The sequence below is a fragment of the Sorex araneus genome, chromosome X, assembly GCF_027595985.1.
Source record: "Sorex araneus isolate mSorAra2 chromosome X, mSorAra2.pri, whole genome shotgun sequence".
Taxonomy (NCBI): domain Eukaryota; kingdom Metazoa; phylum Chordata; class Mammalia; order Eulipotyphla; family Soricidae; genus Sorex; species Sorex araneus.
Window position 1 is genome coordinate 82,278,835 of NC_073313.1, and position 21,036 is coordinate 82,299,870.

General features: G+C 44.4%; 1 protein-coding gene across 1 annotated transcript in view; it reads left to right on the forward strand.

Moving 5' to 3' along the window:
- Positions 1 to 21,036, forward strand: part of GPC4 (glypican 4) — a 145,751-nt gene that overhangs the window by 84,070 nt on the left and 40,645 nt on the right. The window contains exon 2 of the mRNA XM_004606377.2: positions 14,198 to 14,356. Coding sequence (XP_004606434.1) covers positions 14,198 to 14,356 — 159 coding nt within the window. The remainder of the gene's footprint in view (positions 1 to 14,197; positions 14,357 to 21,036) is intronic.

Here is a 21,036-nt window from a genome sequence, read left to right on the forward strand (position 1 = left end):
GATACCTTCCTTCTTTTGTTTCCTTTAAAGTCTTAATTTGATTGCCCACAGGAAATTTTGCTCAGGGCAATCATAAGACCTCAGTACACCAGGGGTACAAGAAAGGACAAAATTGGGGCTGGAGCGATAGCGCAGTGGGTAGGGCGTTTGCTGACCTGGGTTCAATTCCCAGCATCCCATATGGTCCACTGAGCATCGCCAGGAGTGATTCCTGAGTGCAGAGCCAGGAGTAACCCCTGTGCATCACCAGGTGTGACCCAAAAAGAAAAAAAAAGAGAGGACAAAATAGCAGAATTCCTCCACCCTCAACTTCCCTTACGACCCTCTGAATCTGCTTAGATTAGCTTTAGAGAAGGCTCTAGCAAGGCGTTTGGGCTTCCAGGGATCCTGATGCTTGGGAAGGCTCCAGAAGTACTTTTGGTCAGCAAAGAAAAGGGTTTATTAGGCACCGGGATTTCTCTCTACGCTGCTTTCTATTTGCTGCCAAATCACGGAGGCTAGAATAGACACGGAGCCTGGGAATCGGTCTCTATGTAGATAGTCATTAGCCCTCCTCCCCAAACACAGAAGATGGGGAAGAAAGGGCTCCCCAGACAGCTCCGCTGAAACCAAGTAAACCTTTGAGAAGAAGTGTAAAAATCTTCCCTTCATTAGGGGCTGGAGCAATAGTACAGCAGGTAGGGTATTTGCCTTGCACATGGCTAACCCGAGTTCGATCCCTGGCATCCCATATGGTTCCCCAAGCATCGCCAGAAGTAATTCCTGAGTGCAGAGTCAAGAGTAACCCCTGAGCATTGCCTTTGTGTGGCCCAAAATCAACAAAAAAAGAACCTTCCCTTCATAAGCATGATGGTACAACACACTGATTTTTTTTCTGTTTCTTTTTAAAAGCTTTCTAGGTGGCACTGGGATGATAATGAAATCCAGAGAGGCCCTGGGAATCACATATTTATTCTGAGATGAACAGTTCAGTTCAGAACTTGAAATTAGGAGAGAATGTCTCACTCAGGTGAGACTATCAAGGCAGGATCTGTCATTGCCAGGAAAGATCTCCTGGGTATGTTGTTAAACAACAGTTCCGGGACCAGAGAGGTAGGACATCAGGTAAAGCACTTACCTTGCACACAGCTAACCCCGGTTTGATCTCTGGCGCTGCATAAGTTCCTCGAGCACCACCAGGAGAAAGCTCTGAGCACTGTAACAGGAGTAATCCCTGAACACTGCTGGGTATGGCCACAAAAGCTCCATCTTTACTCTCTGCTCTCTAAAAGCGCCCAATACCTTTGTCAGTGAGCCTTAGTGCTGATGGCTTAGGTAGTATTTACTGGCGCCACTGGAGGGCTGGAGCGATAGCACAGCGGTAGGGCATTCGCCTTTCACTCAGCCGACCCGTGTTCGATCCCTCCGCCACTCTTGGAGAGCCCAGCAAGCTACCGAGAGTATCTCGCCCACATGGCAGAGCCTGGCAAGCTACCCGTGGCGTATTGGATATGCCAAACACAGTAACAATAAGTCTCACATTGAGAGACATTACTGGTGCCCGCTCGAACAAATTGATGAAGAACGGGATGACGGTGACAGTGACAGTGACTGGAGTTACTGACCGGTTATCCCTGTTGAGTGCAGGAGTATTGGTTGTGCAAAATAGATGCAGCTGGGGACCAGAAAGATGGCTCAATGGGTTGAGTGCAGGCTTTGCATTGTAGATACCTGGTTCCACCCCCAGAACCACATAGTCTCCCAGCGGACCACCAGGAGTAACCTCAGAGCAGAACTGAAAGTAGCCCCCTTGGGCCTTCCCCCACCAAACAGAAGCATAAACAGGTGTATTTGCTTTATGTGCTCAAGGCAATGGTAACTACTGAAGGTGAGTGCACACATTTCAGCCCTCCGCTGATATGAACACCCCAGTTTGGTTGCTGAGACTTCAATAAGCCGTTGGCATAGCTAAAATAGTGTGGGATGACGTCTAAGATTATCAAGAGAAAACCTTTGGTTCTGGACACAACCCAACAGAGCTCATTTCTTGACTTGATAAAAAGTGATTGTGGTTTCCAGAGGGCAAGGTGGGGGATGACTTGAGGGGGGCGGTGGTGGGAGTAATGAGTATTACACACACACACACACACACACACACAGACGTTGTGAGATCTTTAAGTATCGAACCTGGGTTGGCCACATGATAGGCAAGGCAAACGCCCTACCCGCTGTGCTATTGCTCCAGTACGTAAGCCAATGATAAATGCTGAAAACGTTTTCTGAAAGAGTAGATCTTCATTAACAGTGATTTCCCTCACTTAAAAATTGTGTTGGGTGCTAAGAATGATGTGATCAATGAAAAATCATCTGGCCTCTTAACTCATTCAAGGGAGCAGATAATGAAAAGCATTTGACACCCCCTCCCCCACACACACCCCTCTGCAAAAACCAACCAGCCCCTTTGGTTCTTAATTTGCTTATCACTTAAAAAAGCAATGCAAAGCCTCGCTCAATTTCTATCTGGAATGGATTTTAAAAGCTCTCACAAGGGCACTGAAATGAAGTGTGGCCTTTGAAAAGTGGCGACCCTGACTCTTCCAGCTCCACTTACGCAAAAAGTATTCTTAGAAAAATATAATAAAACTGATTTTTGAAATGTATGGGTTTCTGATTGGCCTCCTCTCTCCTACCTCTCGGGATTAGTGGACCTAAAAATAATTGGCAGCCTTAAGCCCTCCAGAGCTATATTTTGGCAAGGTTTTTTGCAAAATGCTAACTAGCTGCATTTCTCCTACTGATTGGTAGGTGATCACAAATCATACATCTGCATAATGACTGTAATTTATGTGCTTTATTATTAAGGTTTAGGTCAAATGACTTCAGGCTTTCCTTGTGCGTAGCATATTATATGCAGTAATTTTACTCCTTTCTGTAAAGGGGGAGACTGGGTTAATGTATATGTTCCCCACCCCCCCTCCGGGATTATTAAAAACCTTTCGAGATTTTCTTTCTTTGTTCCCATGAAGCAGACCATTGTATAGCCCTCTGGGGGTTCTTAGGTAGCCTGGCAGGACCAGCCTTATACAGCAACCTGCATTTTAGCTCACTTGTGGTTCTGGGAGAATTTAGACCTAGAAAGTGAACAGAAACTATTTTCGTAACTCTTTAGCCCAACAGCTAGAAATTGTTTTACTTTCAGAACAAATAAAAATTAGAAAGAGAGTTAGGTGGCAATTGAAGGATTAGCAAAATCATACCAGCGAATAATCACTTAATGTAGCTCCCAGATTAGAATTATAGCAGGTATTTATATATCTTTTAAAGCCTCCTACAAAAAAAAATTCACATCTCCCTACTGTAGTTTGAACTTTGAAATGCAAAGCTTCATTTAAATTTAAAAAACAACAAAACCTTTTTTTTTATCCTAGAAGAGTGGAAGAATTCGAGAAGTTGGGAGGAGAGAACTATTTTCCTATACCACATTCCCATTTTTCCCAATTCTCTTACATCTTTCCCTGTGTTTTATAGAAGTGAGTGAATTGTCACAGCCAAGCCACTGAAATAGATGACATTGAAGGACAAATTGCTGAAATTGATAGAACCCCACACTTAACAGTTTGAGGCATAATTCATATCCCTAATAGGTTGCTAGTGTATAATATATGGTGCTCACCTGAATCAAGCTTATAATTTCATCCTAAAGAAAATTTCCACACTTTTAACAATTACCCTCCTCTTACTATTTTGACCATCCTCTCTGCCCTCTTTTCACTAAACAAAATCAGCCACTAATCAGAATCACTCTTTTTGGGGGGGTTGAGTGGGGGAGGTCACTCCTGACAGTGCTCAGGAGACCATGCACTGTCAGAGTTGAACCTAGGCCTTCTGCATGCAAAGCCAGTGCTCAGCACGTTGAGATCTCCCCCTGACCCCTCTCATTCATTTTTAAGCTTTTTTGCGGGTCACACCCGACGATGCACAGGGGTTTCTCCTGGCTCTTCACTCAGGAATTACCCCTGGCATGCTCAGGGGGACCATATGGGATGCTGGGAATCGAACCAGGATCCGCCACAAGCAAGGCAAACGCCCTACCCGCTGTGATATCGCTCCAGCCCCGCTCTCATTCGTTTTTTTTTTGTCTCAAAGTCCTAGATATGCATTACGTTTCCTCTAAAGGAAATCAAACGAGACATGGACTTTTGTGACTGGCGCTTTCACTTAGCACAGTGTTCTCCAGATTCAGTCATGCTGTAACACATAGCAGAACCTCATTATTCTTAGGACTGAATAATATCCCATTGTATGGCGAGACCACACTGCGCCTAGCCATCTGTTGATGGATATTTGGCTACTACTAATAATGCTGCTATGAACATTCGCCTATAACTTGTGTGTGATTTCCTTTGTTTCCTCTAATCCAGGCTCCCATCCAGGATGTCATATTCTGTTTCACTGTCACATCCTCAGCGGCTCCCCAGTCTTTCTTTTCCTTTTCTTTCCTTTTTCTTTTTGCACGGTCCTTTTTGATACCTCTGCAGGGTTGTCATTAGTTTACCAGCCCTTCTGCATGCAACTTCACTCCTAATTGGTAGGATCTCTTTGCTGGCTCTCTTGCCTCCCTCAGACTCTTCCTCCACTAAAGAATCTTCCTGAACTTGCTGCAGGAGAGATGAGGCTGCTCTACAGGCCCCTCTCTTTCTCCTAGTGCCATTTGTAGAATTTTCTTAATGGCCTGTGGTTCATCTTGAGTGGAGTAAAAGCTCTATTTTTTTTGCTTTTGGGCCACACCCAGTTGTACTCAGAATGTATTCCTGTCTCTGTGCTCGAGGATCACTCCTGGTGGTGCTCTGATGGGGATCATATGTGATGCCCGGTTCTCTATCCCGTGATGGAACTGGGGTTGGTTGCATGCAAATCAAGTGCCTTACCCACTCTCTTACTTCTCTGGCCCCAAGATGTTCTCTTTTGTCTTTACTTTGCAGTTGCATTCGTTCTTCCATGACCTACTACTTTTTTTGTTTACAAAGGATATTTGTAGACTGCAGTGGGTAATGAGTGGGTAATGACTTCCCTAAAAGCCTGCAATGAATCATGGAAAGGTGGGTCTCAGACACATATTCCTGACTTGCAGATTAGTTTTTCGTTTTGGCAGGGGGATTGAGCCACACCTAGCACAAGTATGCAGTTTCAGGGATTGAACCCGGGTCAACCATGTACAGACAGGCAAACACCTCCCTCCATACTATCTCTCCAATCCTTAGATCAGTCTTTATTGTTTTGGGGACACACCTGGCAGTACCAGGGTTCTCTAGCCTCTTGCAAGAAAGTCATGCACTCCATCCCAGTCCAGTATCAATCTTTTATCTTTAAACTGCTATTATTCTTGTGGGACAAAAAGAATCTAGACAATGTTAAGGATTTGACACCATTTTTTATAGGGGGAGGAGGTGGAGCTACACCCAGCTTCGCTCAGGGCTTACTCCTGTCACTGCATACAAGAATCACTCTTGGGGCTTGGGGGACTATACAGTGGATCGAACCCAGGTTGCCTTCATGCAAGCAAGGCAAACTCTCTCCACCTGCTGTACTGTCACTCCAGCCCCATGATTTGGCACCTTTTATTCATTTATTCAGAATTTCTCACAAAGACCAGCTGCATTTCTTACAGCCCCAGGGAGGCCCTCAGTTTCCCTTGAGGAAGACCAGAGCTAGAAAATAGTCTTTGACAGTTGTCATTTCACTAAGTGCTTTCCAGTCTGTTCTCACTGCAAATGTTCCTCACTGCAGCCCTTAGATAGTGGGTGCAGTTTGTCTCTGTTATTCTACAGAAGATTTCGTTTTTTTTTTCCTTTTTGGGTCATACCCGATGATGCTCAGGGGTTACTTCTGGCTCTGCACTCAGGTATCACTCCTGGCAGTGCTCAGGGGACCATATGAGATGCTGGGAATCGAACCTGGGTCGGCCGCATGCAAGGCAAATGCCCTATCCGCCATGCTATGGCTCCAGCCCCAGATTTCGTTGTTTTATTCATGAAAACCAGAGAAAGTTTTCTTAGACATTCCCCATGGTGGCAAAGCCTGGGTTCTCTATCTATGAAAGTGTCTAGCTGCTGTTGGCTGCATGTGATGTTCTGCAGAGAGAAATTCCACGCTGTTTCCTTTCTCTCCTCCGGGTACTGAAAGTTCACACCTTTGTGGTCACACCAGTGGTGCTCTATCCTGCTTCCAATATTGTGAGATTCAGAGACTTAAGTTCTTGGCATCTAGTTGGATATCCAAACGAATCGTGCTAGAGAGTCCTGAAAGTCGGTAAGAAAAAAGTTATAAAAATAGTCCCATTGCCCTGCCATAGAGGCGGGCTGGGGGTAGGGGGGAGTTGGGGGTGGTAGGAGGGCAACTGGGGACATTGGTGCTCGGAAGTGGTGGAAGGATGGGTGTTGGAACATTGTATGACTGAGACCCAATCGTGAACAGCTTTGTAATGCTCTATCTCACGGTGATTCCATTTTATTTATTTATTTATTTATCCTTTTTTTTTCTTTTTGCTTTTTTTGGGTTCACACCTGGCAATGCACAGGGGTTACTCCTGGCTCTGTTACTCCTTTCTCTGCACTTAGGAATCACTCCTGTCGGTGCTCAGGGAACCACATGGGATGCTGGGAATCGAACCCAGGTCGGCTGAGTGCAAGGCAAACGCCTTACCTGCTGTGCTATTGCTCCAGCCCCACAGTGATTCCATTTTAAAGCACTGTCTGTAGCATTGTTGTAGCACTATCTTCCCGTTGTTCATCGATTTGCTCAAGCGGGCACCAGTAACGTGTCCATGGTGAGACTTGTTGTTACTGTTTTTGGCACATCGAATATACCACAGGGAGCTTGCCAGGCTCTGCCGTGCAGGCAGGATACTTTCAGTAGCTTGCTGGGCTCTCCGAGAGGGACGGAGGAATCAAACCCGGGTCGGCCGCATGCAACGTAAACGCCCTACCCGTTGTGCTATCACCCCAGTCCTCAATTTTAAAAAAGCCTTAAAAATAGTTCAGTTGGTCCAGTAGTACAGCAGGTAGGGCACTTGTCTTGTATACGGCTGACCCTGATTCAATCCCCGGCATTCCATATGTTCCCCCGAGTCCTGCCAGCAGTGAGTCTCAAGTGCAGAGCCAGGAGTAAGCTCTGAGCATTGCCAGGTGTGGCCCTCCAAACCAAAATAAAAACAAAGCAAAAACAGGAGTAAGCCCTGAGCACTGTCAGATGTGGTCCCAACAACTTCAACCCCGACCATAGTCCATTTGATTGTAAATACAATGAGAGCTGATCTGAGCACCTCCCATGTAGAGCATTTTCTATGAGAAGCTGCTCATTTGTTCCTTAAAGTCAGCCTTTGGTCCGAGGAGTACACATATGGGAAAAGGAGAAAACACTGTTCTCCAGATTATTGGCCACCGAGTCAGTTAAAGTCTTGGACAGATCCTCATATTCAATGCCTGCTCCTTTAACCATTGATTCCTAGGACTTCCCCCTCTGAAGAACCAATACACATGCAGGCTGGATTGAGTAGTAATTTATTGTGATTGTCTTTGTTCCGCTTTGAAAATGCAGGCATTGATATTAAGACTAAAGAGAAATTACATAGAGCTGGTGCAATTGAAAAAGAGTTTGGCTCTTTCGAGTGATTTTTTTGTTTGCCGTGCCATAGAGTTAAGCTTTAAGAGCACGCTTCATTGAGTCTAAGCGAAGCCTCCTAGGACAGGGTGAGGGGACCTTTTTTCTTTTGAAGGCCGCTGACCCACAAAGCAAAAAACTAATCAAAGGCCATGTACAAAAAGCAACTTAATTTGGGTGCTTCCTTAGAAAACCATAAAGCGTTCCATTCACCTGCTTTTTAAATTAAGACCAGGGAACTCTCAACAAGTACCAACAAATAAAACAATCCTTTGGTTTCATAATATGTGCAGTTAGGGGAGATGGAGATGCCAGCTAAGACAGACGGCTATGGGGAGAGTGAAAATGACAGGAGAAAGCAGTCGGGAGAGTTCTAAGGGACCCAAAGAGAGCCTTGCCGGAAGCTGGCCCTGGCAGGGTGTATAGAAATAGAGAAGACAAGGGGGCTGGAGTAACAGTACAGCGGGAAGGGCATTTGCCTTGCACACAGATGACCAGATGTGATCCCCGGCTTCCCACATGGCCCCCAAGCCCGCCAGGAGTGATTCCTGTATGGAGAGTCAGGGGTAACTCCTGAGCATCTCCAGGTGTGGCATCCCCCCAAAAAATAAAAAAAAAAGAAAAAGAGACCAATACTAGTTGGGGATCATGAATTGAGCTGTTGAATTAGTTAGTCCAGCTCTGCCCATATTTTGATTGCTTAGCCTTATGCATCATATTTCTTTGTGGGGTTGTGTGTGTGACTAATTTCAATTTCATTCATCACACAGAGATTCCCAAATTGACATTCTCTCTCTCTCTCTCTCATGCAGAGCCAGGGGCAACCCCTGAGCATCACCAGGTGAGCCCCAAACCCAAAAGAGTCCCCCCAAACATACTAACAGAAAATGCCACATGTACCCAGTTCTGCCATATATATTTCATATCTGTAGGGGCTGTGCTGAACTCCTTCAGCCTAAAGGAAAAATGGTGCTGTCTTTCTTCAATGAGAAGTTTCCAGGATCACCAGGTTTAGAAAGGAGATCTCCAGAAAGAACAGGCATTTCTCATTCAGGCACAGTGTTTCAGAAACAGTTGCGTGCAGACAAAACAATGTCTTTAAATAATCTGTATGTGTGCTTTTCAGAAAAACTATTTTGAGTGCTTCCAGTAGAAGTTAAGTACTACAAATCAAACAGACTTGCTTGACTTCTTAGCAGAATGCAGACCTATCATTCCCTTTTCAAATGCATCCAGATGCCCTTCCCGCCCCACCCCCCTTGCTCATCAGCCAAAACTGGTTATGGCATCAAATCCCCAGTAGCCGAAGTATGTCTTGGGATTTAACTTACAAGTCTTGGACCGCATGTCTTTCAGGCAGGGCTTTGGTCAAAGAATGTCAAATTACATTTTCAAGTAATGCTTTTTAGAAATGCAGGCGGAATAAGTGGCATGTTCAGGCTGTGTGGGCAGAAGTGGGTTGTTGGAGGGGTTCTTTGAACGGGGTGTGGGGGATTGCTTTGCCAGTGGTAACCTTAGCCAAGTGTCTGCCCTCTTCCTCTATTCGTAGCTGGTCTTGGACTATCAAAGTTTTCATGGAAAGGTCTCTAAAATAAAAGTACGTTCTTTGTCATTTTGTGTTTGGTGGGACCTAAACAAAGATGGACACCCCCACCCCCACCCCGCCATGTGTTGAGGTAGGAACTCAAGAAAGTTCTGCTGAGGGCCCCTTGTGAGGTTTTCTCTACCTGCCAGTGATAATTGTGCTCTCAACTTTCAGCAATTTAGTAGTAACACGGACTGGAGCGATAGCACAGCGGGTAGGCCGTTTGCCTTGCACGTGGCCAAACTGGGTCCGATTCCTTCGTCCCTCTCAGAGAGCCCGGCAAGCTACCGAGAGTATCCCACCCGCATGGAAGAGCCTGGCAAGCTATCCATTGCGTATTCGATATGCCAAAAACAGTAACAACAAGTCTCACAACGGAGATGTTGCTGGTGCCTGCTGGAGCAAATCAATGAACAGTGGGAAGACAGTGACAGTAGTAACACTTGCACTACCATTACTCACTTCGGTTGTTTGTTTCTGAGATCACACTGAGCTATACTCAGACGCTATGCCTGAGTCTGTGCTCAGGCAGTGCTCAAGAGACCATATGGCCCGTTCAGAGTCAGCTACATGCACATGCGAGGCAAGCACCTTGACCCCTGTTATTTCTCCTTGACCCTTGTTACCCATTTCTGAAGGGCTTTTCTGTAATGCAACCCCACCCCCCTACCCCCACCCCCAGATGAAGCTGTCCGTGACTAACGCCTTCCAATGAGAAAGCTTTTCTTTATGTCTTTGGACTTTTTCTGGCTTCAGTCTTATGCTTGTCACTAGGCATGTGCACTGGGTAAAGAGAAAAGAAAATAGGCCTTGGAAGCCTATTTTGATAGAATCCAAGAAGTGAGCTTGTAGAGTACGTAGATGGAAACCCTCTTAAGATGATGTGAGTGAACATAGATGATTTTCCAAATTTAGGAATTGTTTTACCTTGGAAAGTCCATGCATCTCACCATGAAATCTTTTGTAGGCCCTTGGGAACTCACCTGTGAGTACTTTGGGCCTGTCTGTTAGCCTAATTGTCTTTATAAGTAGCTGTCCCCCATGCCTCCCCCCCACATGCTTATTTTTGTTTTTAGACCACACCCAGCGATGCTCAAGGGTTATTCCTGGGTCTACACTCAGGAATTACTCCTGGCAGTGCTTGGGGGACCATATGGGATGCCAGGGATCGAGCCAAGGTCAGTCATGTGCAAGGCAAGTGCCCTCCCTGCTGTAATATTGCTTCAACTCAGCAGCTCCCATGTAAAAACTCATGAAAGTAGCCCTGGGTGACTTGACTTTCTTATATTGCACATTCCAATTAGTTTTTCTCTGTGGGAGGGTTGGGGGGGAAGTCTGGTGGTTATGATATAGTACAACTACAGTAGTCACTGTATTTGTGGGGTTCTCCTGGATTATTTTCAATGATAGGGCTATCGAGGGGGGGTGGGGGGAAATCGTCCATCCTGAAACCATGAGGCAACTGGGTATTTCTGTGTTCATTGTGTGTCTGGATACCCAGGGTCTGCTGTGAATTTGTCAAGCCAGTGGAGATGGAGTTTTGTTTTGGGTTGTAGCAAAAGTGTCACCATTAAAACATGAGAATTTCAACTCTTCTCCTTTCAGCAAGGAGATCTCAGATTTTCTTTTTAAAAAAAATTTTTATTAGTGAATCACCATGAGGTACAGTTACAGACTTAGAAACTTTCATGCTTAAGTTTCAGTCATACAATGGCCGAGTGCCCATCCCTCCACCAGTGCCCATTCTCTACCACCAATGGTCCCAGCATACCTCCAACCACCCCTACCCCGTCCTCCCTCTACCCCACCCCGCCTCTGTGGCAGGGCATTCCCTTTTGCTCTCTCTCTCCTTATGGGTGTTGTGGTTTGCAGTAGAGGTATTAAGTGGCCATCATGTTCGGTCTATAGTCTACTTTCAGCCTGCATCTCCCATCCCGAACAGGCCCTTTTAGCACCCTTTACTTGGTGGTCTGTTCTCTATCAGATCTCAGATTTTCTTGCTCTGCAGTTTGCTAGCTTTCAACTCTGTTATGCAACACCCCTTTGGTTTGGGGCTTAGAAGATACTCCCAGCTTTGTGCTCAGTGGGATCATGTGGTTCTGAGGATTGAACCTGGGTCTCTGACATGCAAATCATATGCACCAGCCCTTTGAAAAAAATTACCTGCCACCCCCTGTCAATTTTCTTTCTTGTTAGAATGATATCAACCAAGTATTGTTCTAAATGCCAAAAGAACATTGTTTCCTTTTCCTTTCTTTAAATCTTCTTTAATGCTGCATGCTGCTTATCCCTTTTTTGTTCGTTTGGGCCTCACCTGGTGATGCTCATGTTCTCCTGGCATGGTTCATGGAACCATATGTGGTGCCGGGGATCAAACCCAGGTCTGTTGTGTTCATGACAAGCACCTTACCCGCTATACTATCTCTTTGGCCGTGAGTACCTGGTTTAGTCTGGCAGAAAGATCTTTCTAGTTCTTCTTAACCGCAAGAAAGAATGAATGCGCGTGTGTATAATTATTTGCATGTGTGTAGTTGATAGTGTTAGTCCGAAAAATTGCCAACTCCATCTTATCTGAAATAGTCCCTGCCACAGACCTACTTCAGAGTCTAGCTTAGGTAAAGGCTTATTTTTTGTAAGCACCAACAGCTAGACTCAGCAGTGGCCAGTACACGGCCCATTTCATTCTCTAAGATTAGTGTTGTAAGGAAGATGGGCTCTTTGTTGGCCAGCCATTTATTTATTGTACATACTTAACCATCGACAGGCTCATCTGTCTTCAATATCCTCATTCCCGAGTTCCAAAGCTTTTGATTCTTTTCAGACCCCTTTTGTCTTCTATGGAATGTGGACAGCAAGAGCAAGAGTGGTGAAAGTGAATCCTTCAAAACATCTGCGCAAAATTAAGAAGGGATACCTATGCCATACCCTTTACTATCAGAGTAACACAATCGTACCTCATGCACTTTCTTTTTGTGTAGCACTACACATTTCTCTGGCATTAGGAGTGGGGGGAGGATCTCTCCTAAGCCTGATTTTCACTGCTCTGCAACAGAGGATGAACATGGTGAGAGGGAACTTTGGGGTTTAGACGAAGCATCCCTCGAAACTGCTCACACTCCAACCGCAAGTGGAGAATGTGTTGAGCGCAGGGGAGAGATACTCAATGGGTTGAGCTGTGGAGCTGACATTCCTCTGGAATTTTCAAACTCCCACTCTACATCTCTCTAACATGTACTGGGAGCCAGTAGTCTCCTATGGGACCAGTGAGTTGCTGTAATGCATGTGCTATAATGTAAAGTGGGTACCACATTAAATGTGAACGGAGAGGCTGGAGGAGAAAAATCTTCAAATTGGGTTGGAGAGATAGTACAGTGGGAAGGGCACTTGCCTTGCATGCAGCCTTCCGGGGTTCGATCCCAAACACCCAACATGGTCCCCCAGAGCCTGCCAGAAGTGATCATTGAGTGCAGAGCCCAGAGTAAGCCCTGAGCACAGCTGGATGTGGCCCAAAAGAGAAAAGAAAAAATCTTGAAGATTGTTTAATAGCACCCATTAGAGTCAGGGAATGTGGGCCACACCCAGTGCTGTTCAGGTCAGGACTTAATCCTGGTTCTGTGCTCAGGGACCTTTCCCAGTAGGACTCGGGTGGGGGGGGCGCGTCCTGTGTACAGGGATCCAACCGAGGTCAGCCATGTGCAAGGCAAATGTCTTAACCCCTGAGCTATCTCTTTGGCCTCTATTTCATGCTGTCTTCTTCCCTGCCTGGAACACTCCCTGGACCTTCTTTCTGGAATGTTCTTCTGTTCCCCATACTGTTGTTTCCTTCTCATTTCTCTGTCACCTCACTGTGGGTCTGCCACCCCTTCTTCCCATCTTGACTTTCTAGTCTGTCCTTCAATCCTGTGTTCCCCAAGGTGCGTCTCATGATTTTCAGTCTCCCTTGCTCACTCATCTGTCACCTGGAGTCTGTCCTAGAGTGAACCAGGGTGACTGCAGATTTCATTCTATCTGTGTGCCAGTGCGTAGCAAGGCCTGTAAATGAGAATAATAATAGACCTGGGCTTTTCACGTGACTTATCCTAAGTAGGAATTATCCACTGTGAGCCTTCATGGTGTCTTTCTGCTTTCCCCAAATCTAATACTGTTGCTTGTTTATTTGCTCCATTTTTATCACTGTGCCATATTAAATTTTAATTTTTTAAAATTTATTTTCTTTTGGATACACCTGGCAATGTTCAGGGCTTATTCCTGGCTCTTTGCTCAGAGATATACTTGCTCAGGAGACCATCTGAGGTGCCGGGGATCGAACCCAAGTCAACCGTGTGCAAGGCAAGTGCCTTATCCACTGTACAATCTTGCCAGCCTGATTGCGCCATATTTTAGAAATCATTCTTTGTGATGGTCTCTTTGCCTGGAGTATCAACTCCTCAAACTTCCCTACTCTACTATCTCTACAGCTCCATAACATTTTTCAACACAGTATCTGGGAATAGGGTCCCAACAGTGGTGGTTTTAAATCAGTTTTAGAGTAGCCTCGTTTCTTTTTCAGGGAAGGGGGTGAATGTTTTTAATGTAGCACTGTAGCACTGTAGTCCCATTGTTCATCGATTTGCTCGAGCGGGCACCAGTAACGTCTCCATTGTGAGACTTGTTACTGTTTTTGGCATAACGAATACGCAATGGATAGCTTGCCAGGCTCTTCCATGCGGGTGGGATACTCTCGGTAGCTTGCCGGGCTCTCTGAGAGGGACAGAGGAATCAAACCCAGGTTGGCTGCATGCAAGGCAAACGCCCTACCCACTGTGCTATCGCTCCAGTCTGTTTTTAATATAATCACCTTTTTTGCAGATACATGATTTACAGAGCTTTTTGGAGGCCCCTTGCAGATCAACATGAAACTGAGTGTGTTCCCCTTACCCACACACTTCCTTTGGGGATAAGAGAGATTGATTGTCCTACTTTTTTATCTTCCAGGTGATCATATGAAAATCTGTTCCCGGGATTACACCTGCTGCTCTCAAGAGATGGAAGAGAAGTACACCCTGCAAAGTAAAGATGATTTCAAAAGTGTTGTCACTGAGCAGTGCAATCATTTGCAAGCAGTCTTTGCTTCCCGTTACAAGAAGTTTGATGGTATGTTTTGGAATATTGGCTGAAACGGGCATTACATTACTTGCTTTATTCTGAAGTTTATTTTACACAACCTTTTAATTCCAGTCTCATTGAAGAGTTGACAGTGAAGTTGGTACCATTGCCTCTTCGGAGCTCCTTTGCGCTCCCTATTTCTGCCAGGATGATTTCCCCCATTGTCTACTGGGAGCCACTTAACCCTCCAACTTTATAGCTAGAATCTTTCTGGATGCATTAGAATCTGGATGGTAGGCATTATGGAAATATGGTCACACAGAGCCAAGAAATAGATTAAAGTCTGAATTGAAATGCTTTCAGTTATTTTCTTGGGTGAACACAGACTAATGTTGTTGACGCAAGTCACTAAAAAAATCTTTCTAATAAAAAGCAGGCATCAGAAAATGTAGTCAAAATAATCATCGAGTTTCTGCAGATGCTGGACTTCAAATTCAATTTCAAAATGGATTCCCCCCAAAGACAGCTAGAATTCCTAGAAGCTCCATAGACCACAGGCGGGATTAAAGCTCAGCCCTTGAGTTTCCATGTAGCCATGACCCAGAATTAGCTACTAGCCTATAGTCTTCATTAAGCTGGTTCCCTCCTTGGCCTCTTTTATTTGGCTTGGACTTTTGCTTAGTAGCCATGGAAATCCACAACCAAACCTCTCTCCAACCTCGTGCCAAACAGGCTTCTCACATGCACACTTGCTTTCAGTAGAAAAGAAATAGCTAATGGGAACCAAATGAGAGACACTACAGTTATATCTGAAGCAATGCTGTGGCTATCAGAGTTTACAAAAGAAGAATGTGGGGTGTGGGGTCCAGAAGAACTTTGGATTCTCTGGCATTCTTCAGTCAGTTTGAAGATTGTTACGAAGATGATTTCATTTTAATAGGAATGATTTCCTTTGTGCCTCTTTTAAAGGCCATTCTAATTACATAGTACCTTTGAAGCATGCCTTTCTTGACATTATGTGTAGTGAAGAAGTACAAGGCAGATTTTGAGATGTGAAATGTCTTTGAGTATTTCTGCAAAGGGCTCGTTACCATGGTGAGAATTTGAACTAAATTAGATTTGATAGAGCTGATAAGGCATTCCCCAGCGAAAGAATAGGTTGTATTTCAAATGTTGGCTTTGGGATTCGTCATTTGAAACTTATAACTGATTTAATAAGGCTTCATTAGGTTCTCAGGCTAGACCACAAGAGCATATTTAATTTGTAATGTAGTTGAACTAACTTTTGTTTCTGTGTAGCATACCATTTATCTTGCCCACTTATCCCCCCCCAACATTTCATATTCAAAATTATGTTTAGTCTTAATTTCATGTCCTCCTTTTCCCAGGTAGAAATAATTGACATACTTAAATATCCTGCTTAGTATCCCATGCTTTTCAATACCTATTCTGTAATGAACAGTGAAGTGTATGTAACTGTGAAAAATGGGTAATGTGGACACCTTTGTTAGTGAAAAGAATGGTATTCTCTCCACTGGCATTTATCTTGCAAGATAATAGTCAAAGTATTTTCTTTTACTTTGAGGAGATTTAAAAAGATAATCACGAGTCTCCTCTTGGAAAACTTGAGTAATGATGAACGTTAAGAATTGCCCCCTTGGGGTTAGAGAAAGAGTGTACGTGGCTAATGAGCTAGTGAATTTGCCTTGCTTGTGTCTTACCCCAGTTAGAGCCCCAGACCCCGTCTGCTCCGTGAGCACTGCCACGGATCACTTATGAGCTCAGAACCAGGAACGGCACTGTTAGGTGTGGCCCCAATACCCCCTTTCAAAAGATTTGCCCCTTGGAACCTAAGAGAATTCAGAAAATATCCTTGGTCCTTAGAAATCACAGTCGTGATGGCAACATAATGGAGTGGGGATAAAGCTATTTCCATGTTCCAAGGTCACCTCCTCCCAGTCATCACATTTCTAGTCGATATGTCTCTTTTGGATGTGAAACCCACCAGTGTGACTTTTCTTACCTGCTGGCCTGCTGGTTTAACTGTTCTTTCCCCTCTCATTCCCCATTTTTTTAATAGCATTCCTTGTATGATTCCAATGTGTAGTTTTAAGAAAGCCATATAGAGAAACTTTATCAGTTAAGTGTTAACATATGTTTTTTAAGTGCAGAAAAAGTTTCTTTCCCTTCCCTACCATGCTTCACATTCAATAAATGTGTTCAACATTATTTGTTTATCAGCTTCAGAACTGATCACAAAACGTAAACGTGATTGTGAAACTCCCATTTGGTTCCTTTGGAATCCCAATGAAAATAGGCAGAAGGCAATAAAATTAGCCAGTAGAGATGAAAAACATTTTTTTGAGTTAGCAGTCACTGAAATATCTTTGGTGAGCAGAACAGAATTGGGATACATTGCATAATTTATCCAGGTTAAATTTTGTGAGGCAAATAATTTTGTACGGTAATTATCAAGAAAAAGACTGGAGCGATAGCACCACCTTAATTGCTGTACCATCTTTTTGCGCCACCCCACCTCACCCACAACTTTATTTAAACAACAATTTGCACCTGCTGGCAATACCTAAAGATCTAGGGATGTTGAGTTGTTGAGTAATATTGATAAAGGACTGTCATTCCCCAAAGTTCAAGGGTGGGGGGCTTTGAGCAAACAATTATTCCGATACACACACGTGTATGTATGTTTGGGGGCCACACCTGGCTGGAGCGATAGCACAGTGGGTAGGGCCTTGCACGAGGCCGACCCGGATTTGATTCCTCCGCCTCTCTCAGAGAGCCTGGCAAGCTACTGAGAATATCTCGCCCACATGGCAGAGCCTGGCAAGCTACCTGTGGCATATTCAATATGCCAAAAACAGTAACAAGTCTTACAATGGAGACTTTACTTACTGGTGCCTGCTCGAGCAAATCGATGAGCAATGGGATGACAGTGATACAGTGATACCTGGCAGTGCTTAGGAGATCATGTAATCTGATACTGGGGATTAAATCAGGTCTCTTGCATGCAATGCCAGCCCTTGACCTACATCTCCATTACCGAAGAAATGATTAAAGTGTAACTGACTCATTGTGAATAGGAGAGAGGACGGAGGACATTGGACAGAGTAATAAGATGGTGGTCAGAGAAGGAAGATAACTTCTCTTAGAGAAGGAAGGGCTAAGCTAATAGAGAAATAGCACAGGGACACATGGACACAGGATTTGGCCACTTAGGAGGAATGGGTTATGCTTTCTCTAACCTCCCATTCTAAATTTAAAGCGCCAAGTCCAGGCATCCTCCTCTAGCATCTTGTGCTTATGAGACAGCATTTCTTTCCAAGGTAGAAAACGACACTTCAATAAAAACAAGACATGGGGGCTTTTAGGGAATGAACCTTCTTTAACCAGAAACCATCTTAATACCTCCATTTTCTACTGAAATCCAGAAATCAAGCACTAGCTCTGGCACTTTGGAGCCCCCTTCCCTATTAAGGTCCTTTATTAACCAGCACATTTATTTTTCTATTGTTTGAACGTCTCAATACACTGTACAGTATAGAGATCAGTTTGTAAGATCCAAACTGTCCCAGTGTTTTCAAATTTAGGGAAATTCTGCTTTTTGGGTCACACCCGGCAATGCACAGGGATTACTCCTGGCTCTGCACTCAGGAATTATTCCTGGTGGTATTCAGGGGACCATATGGGATGCTGGAAATCGAACCCAGGTCAGCCGCATGCAAGGCAAATGCCCTGTCTGCTGTGCTATCTCTCCAGCCCCTAATTTATGGAAATTATGGAACACTTCCTTTAGCCCCACCCTTCTGTTACAAACTTGGAGGTGCTTTTCAGTATCAGAAACTGAAAACCTCTGAGTTTTAGGACTCATCTCTTTATTTTCAGGCACTGAAATCTTGATTTACTCTTCAACTTCACATTTTTCAATACCTGTTTAATCATCCTGCACTGAGTAAGACTAGGAAACTGTAGTGACAGCTAGCTGCTCCCCCTTTTGGCCAGTTCTGAAATTACAAAACAGGAGAAAAAAAGAAAAAAAAAGAGCTAATTAACATAGCTGAATCAGTTACCTCATAAATATGCTAATTAGCGCAGTTCAGTGGGCTTTGAAAGAATTGTTGGGAAAGGGGAACAGACATAGTAAAAGTGGGGCATAATTTATGTTTTGGGGACCATAACCTAAAGATTCCCCAAATATTTGGTGAGAGGAGTTATTTTTCATAGTAGCAGAGTTTAGTCTAACAGCCCAAATAGATGAAGGAGATTAGAGGTGCCATATCAAGTATATTTCTGGATCGCAAATGCGAAATGAATGAACAACTGTGAAACTAGATTTGTTGCTAACAGCACTTGCAATAAATTGTTGGTGCATGCTAGCCTGAAATATTTTGCATGCTGGCCTGAAATCTGAAGGAAACAGAGATGTCTATTGCTTTGTAGGGAAAACGTCCTTCATTTGTCATTTTAAGAGCAAATTCAGCGATGTGGGGCTGGAGACAGGCACGTATGGAATTGTCAGCCTGCTTCTTCTGCAAACACTCTGTGACCCGGGCAATTAACCAAGTCTCAGTTTTCCCATCCATAAAATGAGGGGCCGAGTTCGATGTTCTCTAAAGACCCCTTTCAATTCTCAAAATTTTGCAAATCTTCTAAACATGTGACGAGACCAGCTGCTTTGCTGAAAGGTCTTACAAGATGTTAATTAGCCGTCTGTATGGTACCCCCTATTTTCTTCCTATCATTTCTTAACTCTCAACACTTTCGCCAGGCCTTTGAAAACCCTCCCATGAGCCTGAGGCTTGTTAACTCGAATAATAGTAGAAATTTTCTGAATTAGCTGAAAACGCACATAAAAGAAATAATTGTCCAATCTAGCTTCAGGGGCCAAGTAGAAATCATTCCCCCCTCCTCCCTCCTTCCCATCAGCCTTCACACTCTTTCCCCAACCCCCACTCCATTTTTTGGTCATTTCACTGAGCCAGTGCATGAAACACTGTACTCTTCAGATTTAGCCAAATCGGTTTAAATCACTGAAAATTTTCCATAGTTCATTCTGGCCAGTACTTCATGACTCCAATAAAAAAAAAACAAACAGTTGTGAAAGCCTGATGAGTTGAAGGCTTTAGAATTCATATTCTGTGCAAGTAATGACTTCAGTGGCAGTGAGATGGCCACTCAGCTTAAAACACAAGGACAGGGGTCAGAGAGATAGTTCAAAGGACTGGAACACACGCTCTGCATCCTGGAGACCAGGGTTGGGTCTTCAGCACTTTGTCATCCCTTGAACAAGCAGTGCTGGGGATGACACCCACACACGGAGCTGAATGTAGCCCCCAAAACCAAAACCAATATATCCAACTTATTTCCTGACCATTATAATGGTAAGTTGAAACTTCTGGAATTTGCTCAACCTTAACTATTTTGCAGGGTGGTGGTGGTGGTATTAGGCCATACCTGGCTATGCTCGGTGATCACTCCTGGTGGTGCTCCGGTGACCATTTGTGGTGTTGGGGATCAAACCCAAGTCAACCACATGCAAAGCAAGTACCTTACTCCCTGAACTATCTCTATGCCCTTAATTTTGTCCGTGTTTATTACTCTTCTTGGAAACTACATGTTTTTATAATTGCCATGTGCACCACCATACGAAGTTGCTAAAGACCTGGCAAGTTTCTACTTTTGATGAAGGTCTTTAAAATTCTCCAAACAGGGAGCCGGTGAGATAGTTCACTGGGTAAGGTTGCCTTGCATGCAGCCAGCCTGGGTTGTATCTTTGGCATCCTGTATGGTTCCCCAAGCCCACGAGGAATAACCCCTGAGTATCACCAGGTGTGACTCAAAAACAAACAAAACTTCTCCAAATAGATGTGCCATCAAAATTGGATGTCAAATTGATCATATATTCCTCAGATTCCATTCTTTAAGGTTGATTGAATTTTGTTGCTTGGGCAGGGGAGATAGCTTAAGTAGTATATCACATGCTGACCAGGTTATGAGGTCCTGAGTTTCATCCCCAACCTTGAACAACTTCCCCGATCACTCCCACGTTAGCCTCTGTTAGCTTCTGAGTGGCCCTGTTAGCCTCTGAGTGGCCACTCTCAAATTCACATTGCAGGGTGGAAATCGCTGAGAATGCCTGCTATACCTTTACCCTGCCCAGCCCCCTGCTCAAACACACACACACACACATACACACACACACACACACACACACACACATACTTCTTTCTCTTTTCCACAGTCCTGATGAGGGTGTCTCCAAAGAAGAAATGCAAAATAAAGTGTGCTCTTTCCCTGTTATTTATTTTTTTAAAGTTTCTTTCTTTTTTGCTTGTTTGTTCGGGGGGCTCACATCTGGCTATGCTCAGGGCTTATTTCTGGCTCAGTTCTCAGGGATCACTTCTGGTGGGGTTTGGGGAACCATAAGTGGTGCCAGAGATAGAATCCAGGTTGAATAAGTAAGGATTAAATAAGGAGGAAGCTACATACACGGGTATGTTCTTCCAAGAATTGGGAACCTGTTGAAGTTTTGTTTGGGTTTGGGGGCCACACCCAGTGGTGCTCAGGACTTCTGGCTTTGTGCTTAGTTATCACTTATAGTGATGCTCAGAGGACCATATGGGATTCTGGGGATTCCATATGGTCCAAGGCAAGCATCCTACCCACTGTTCTGTTGTTCTGGCCCATTTGTCCCAAGTTTTGAGTGCACTCAA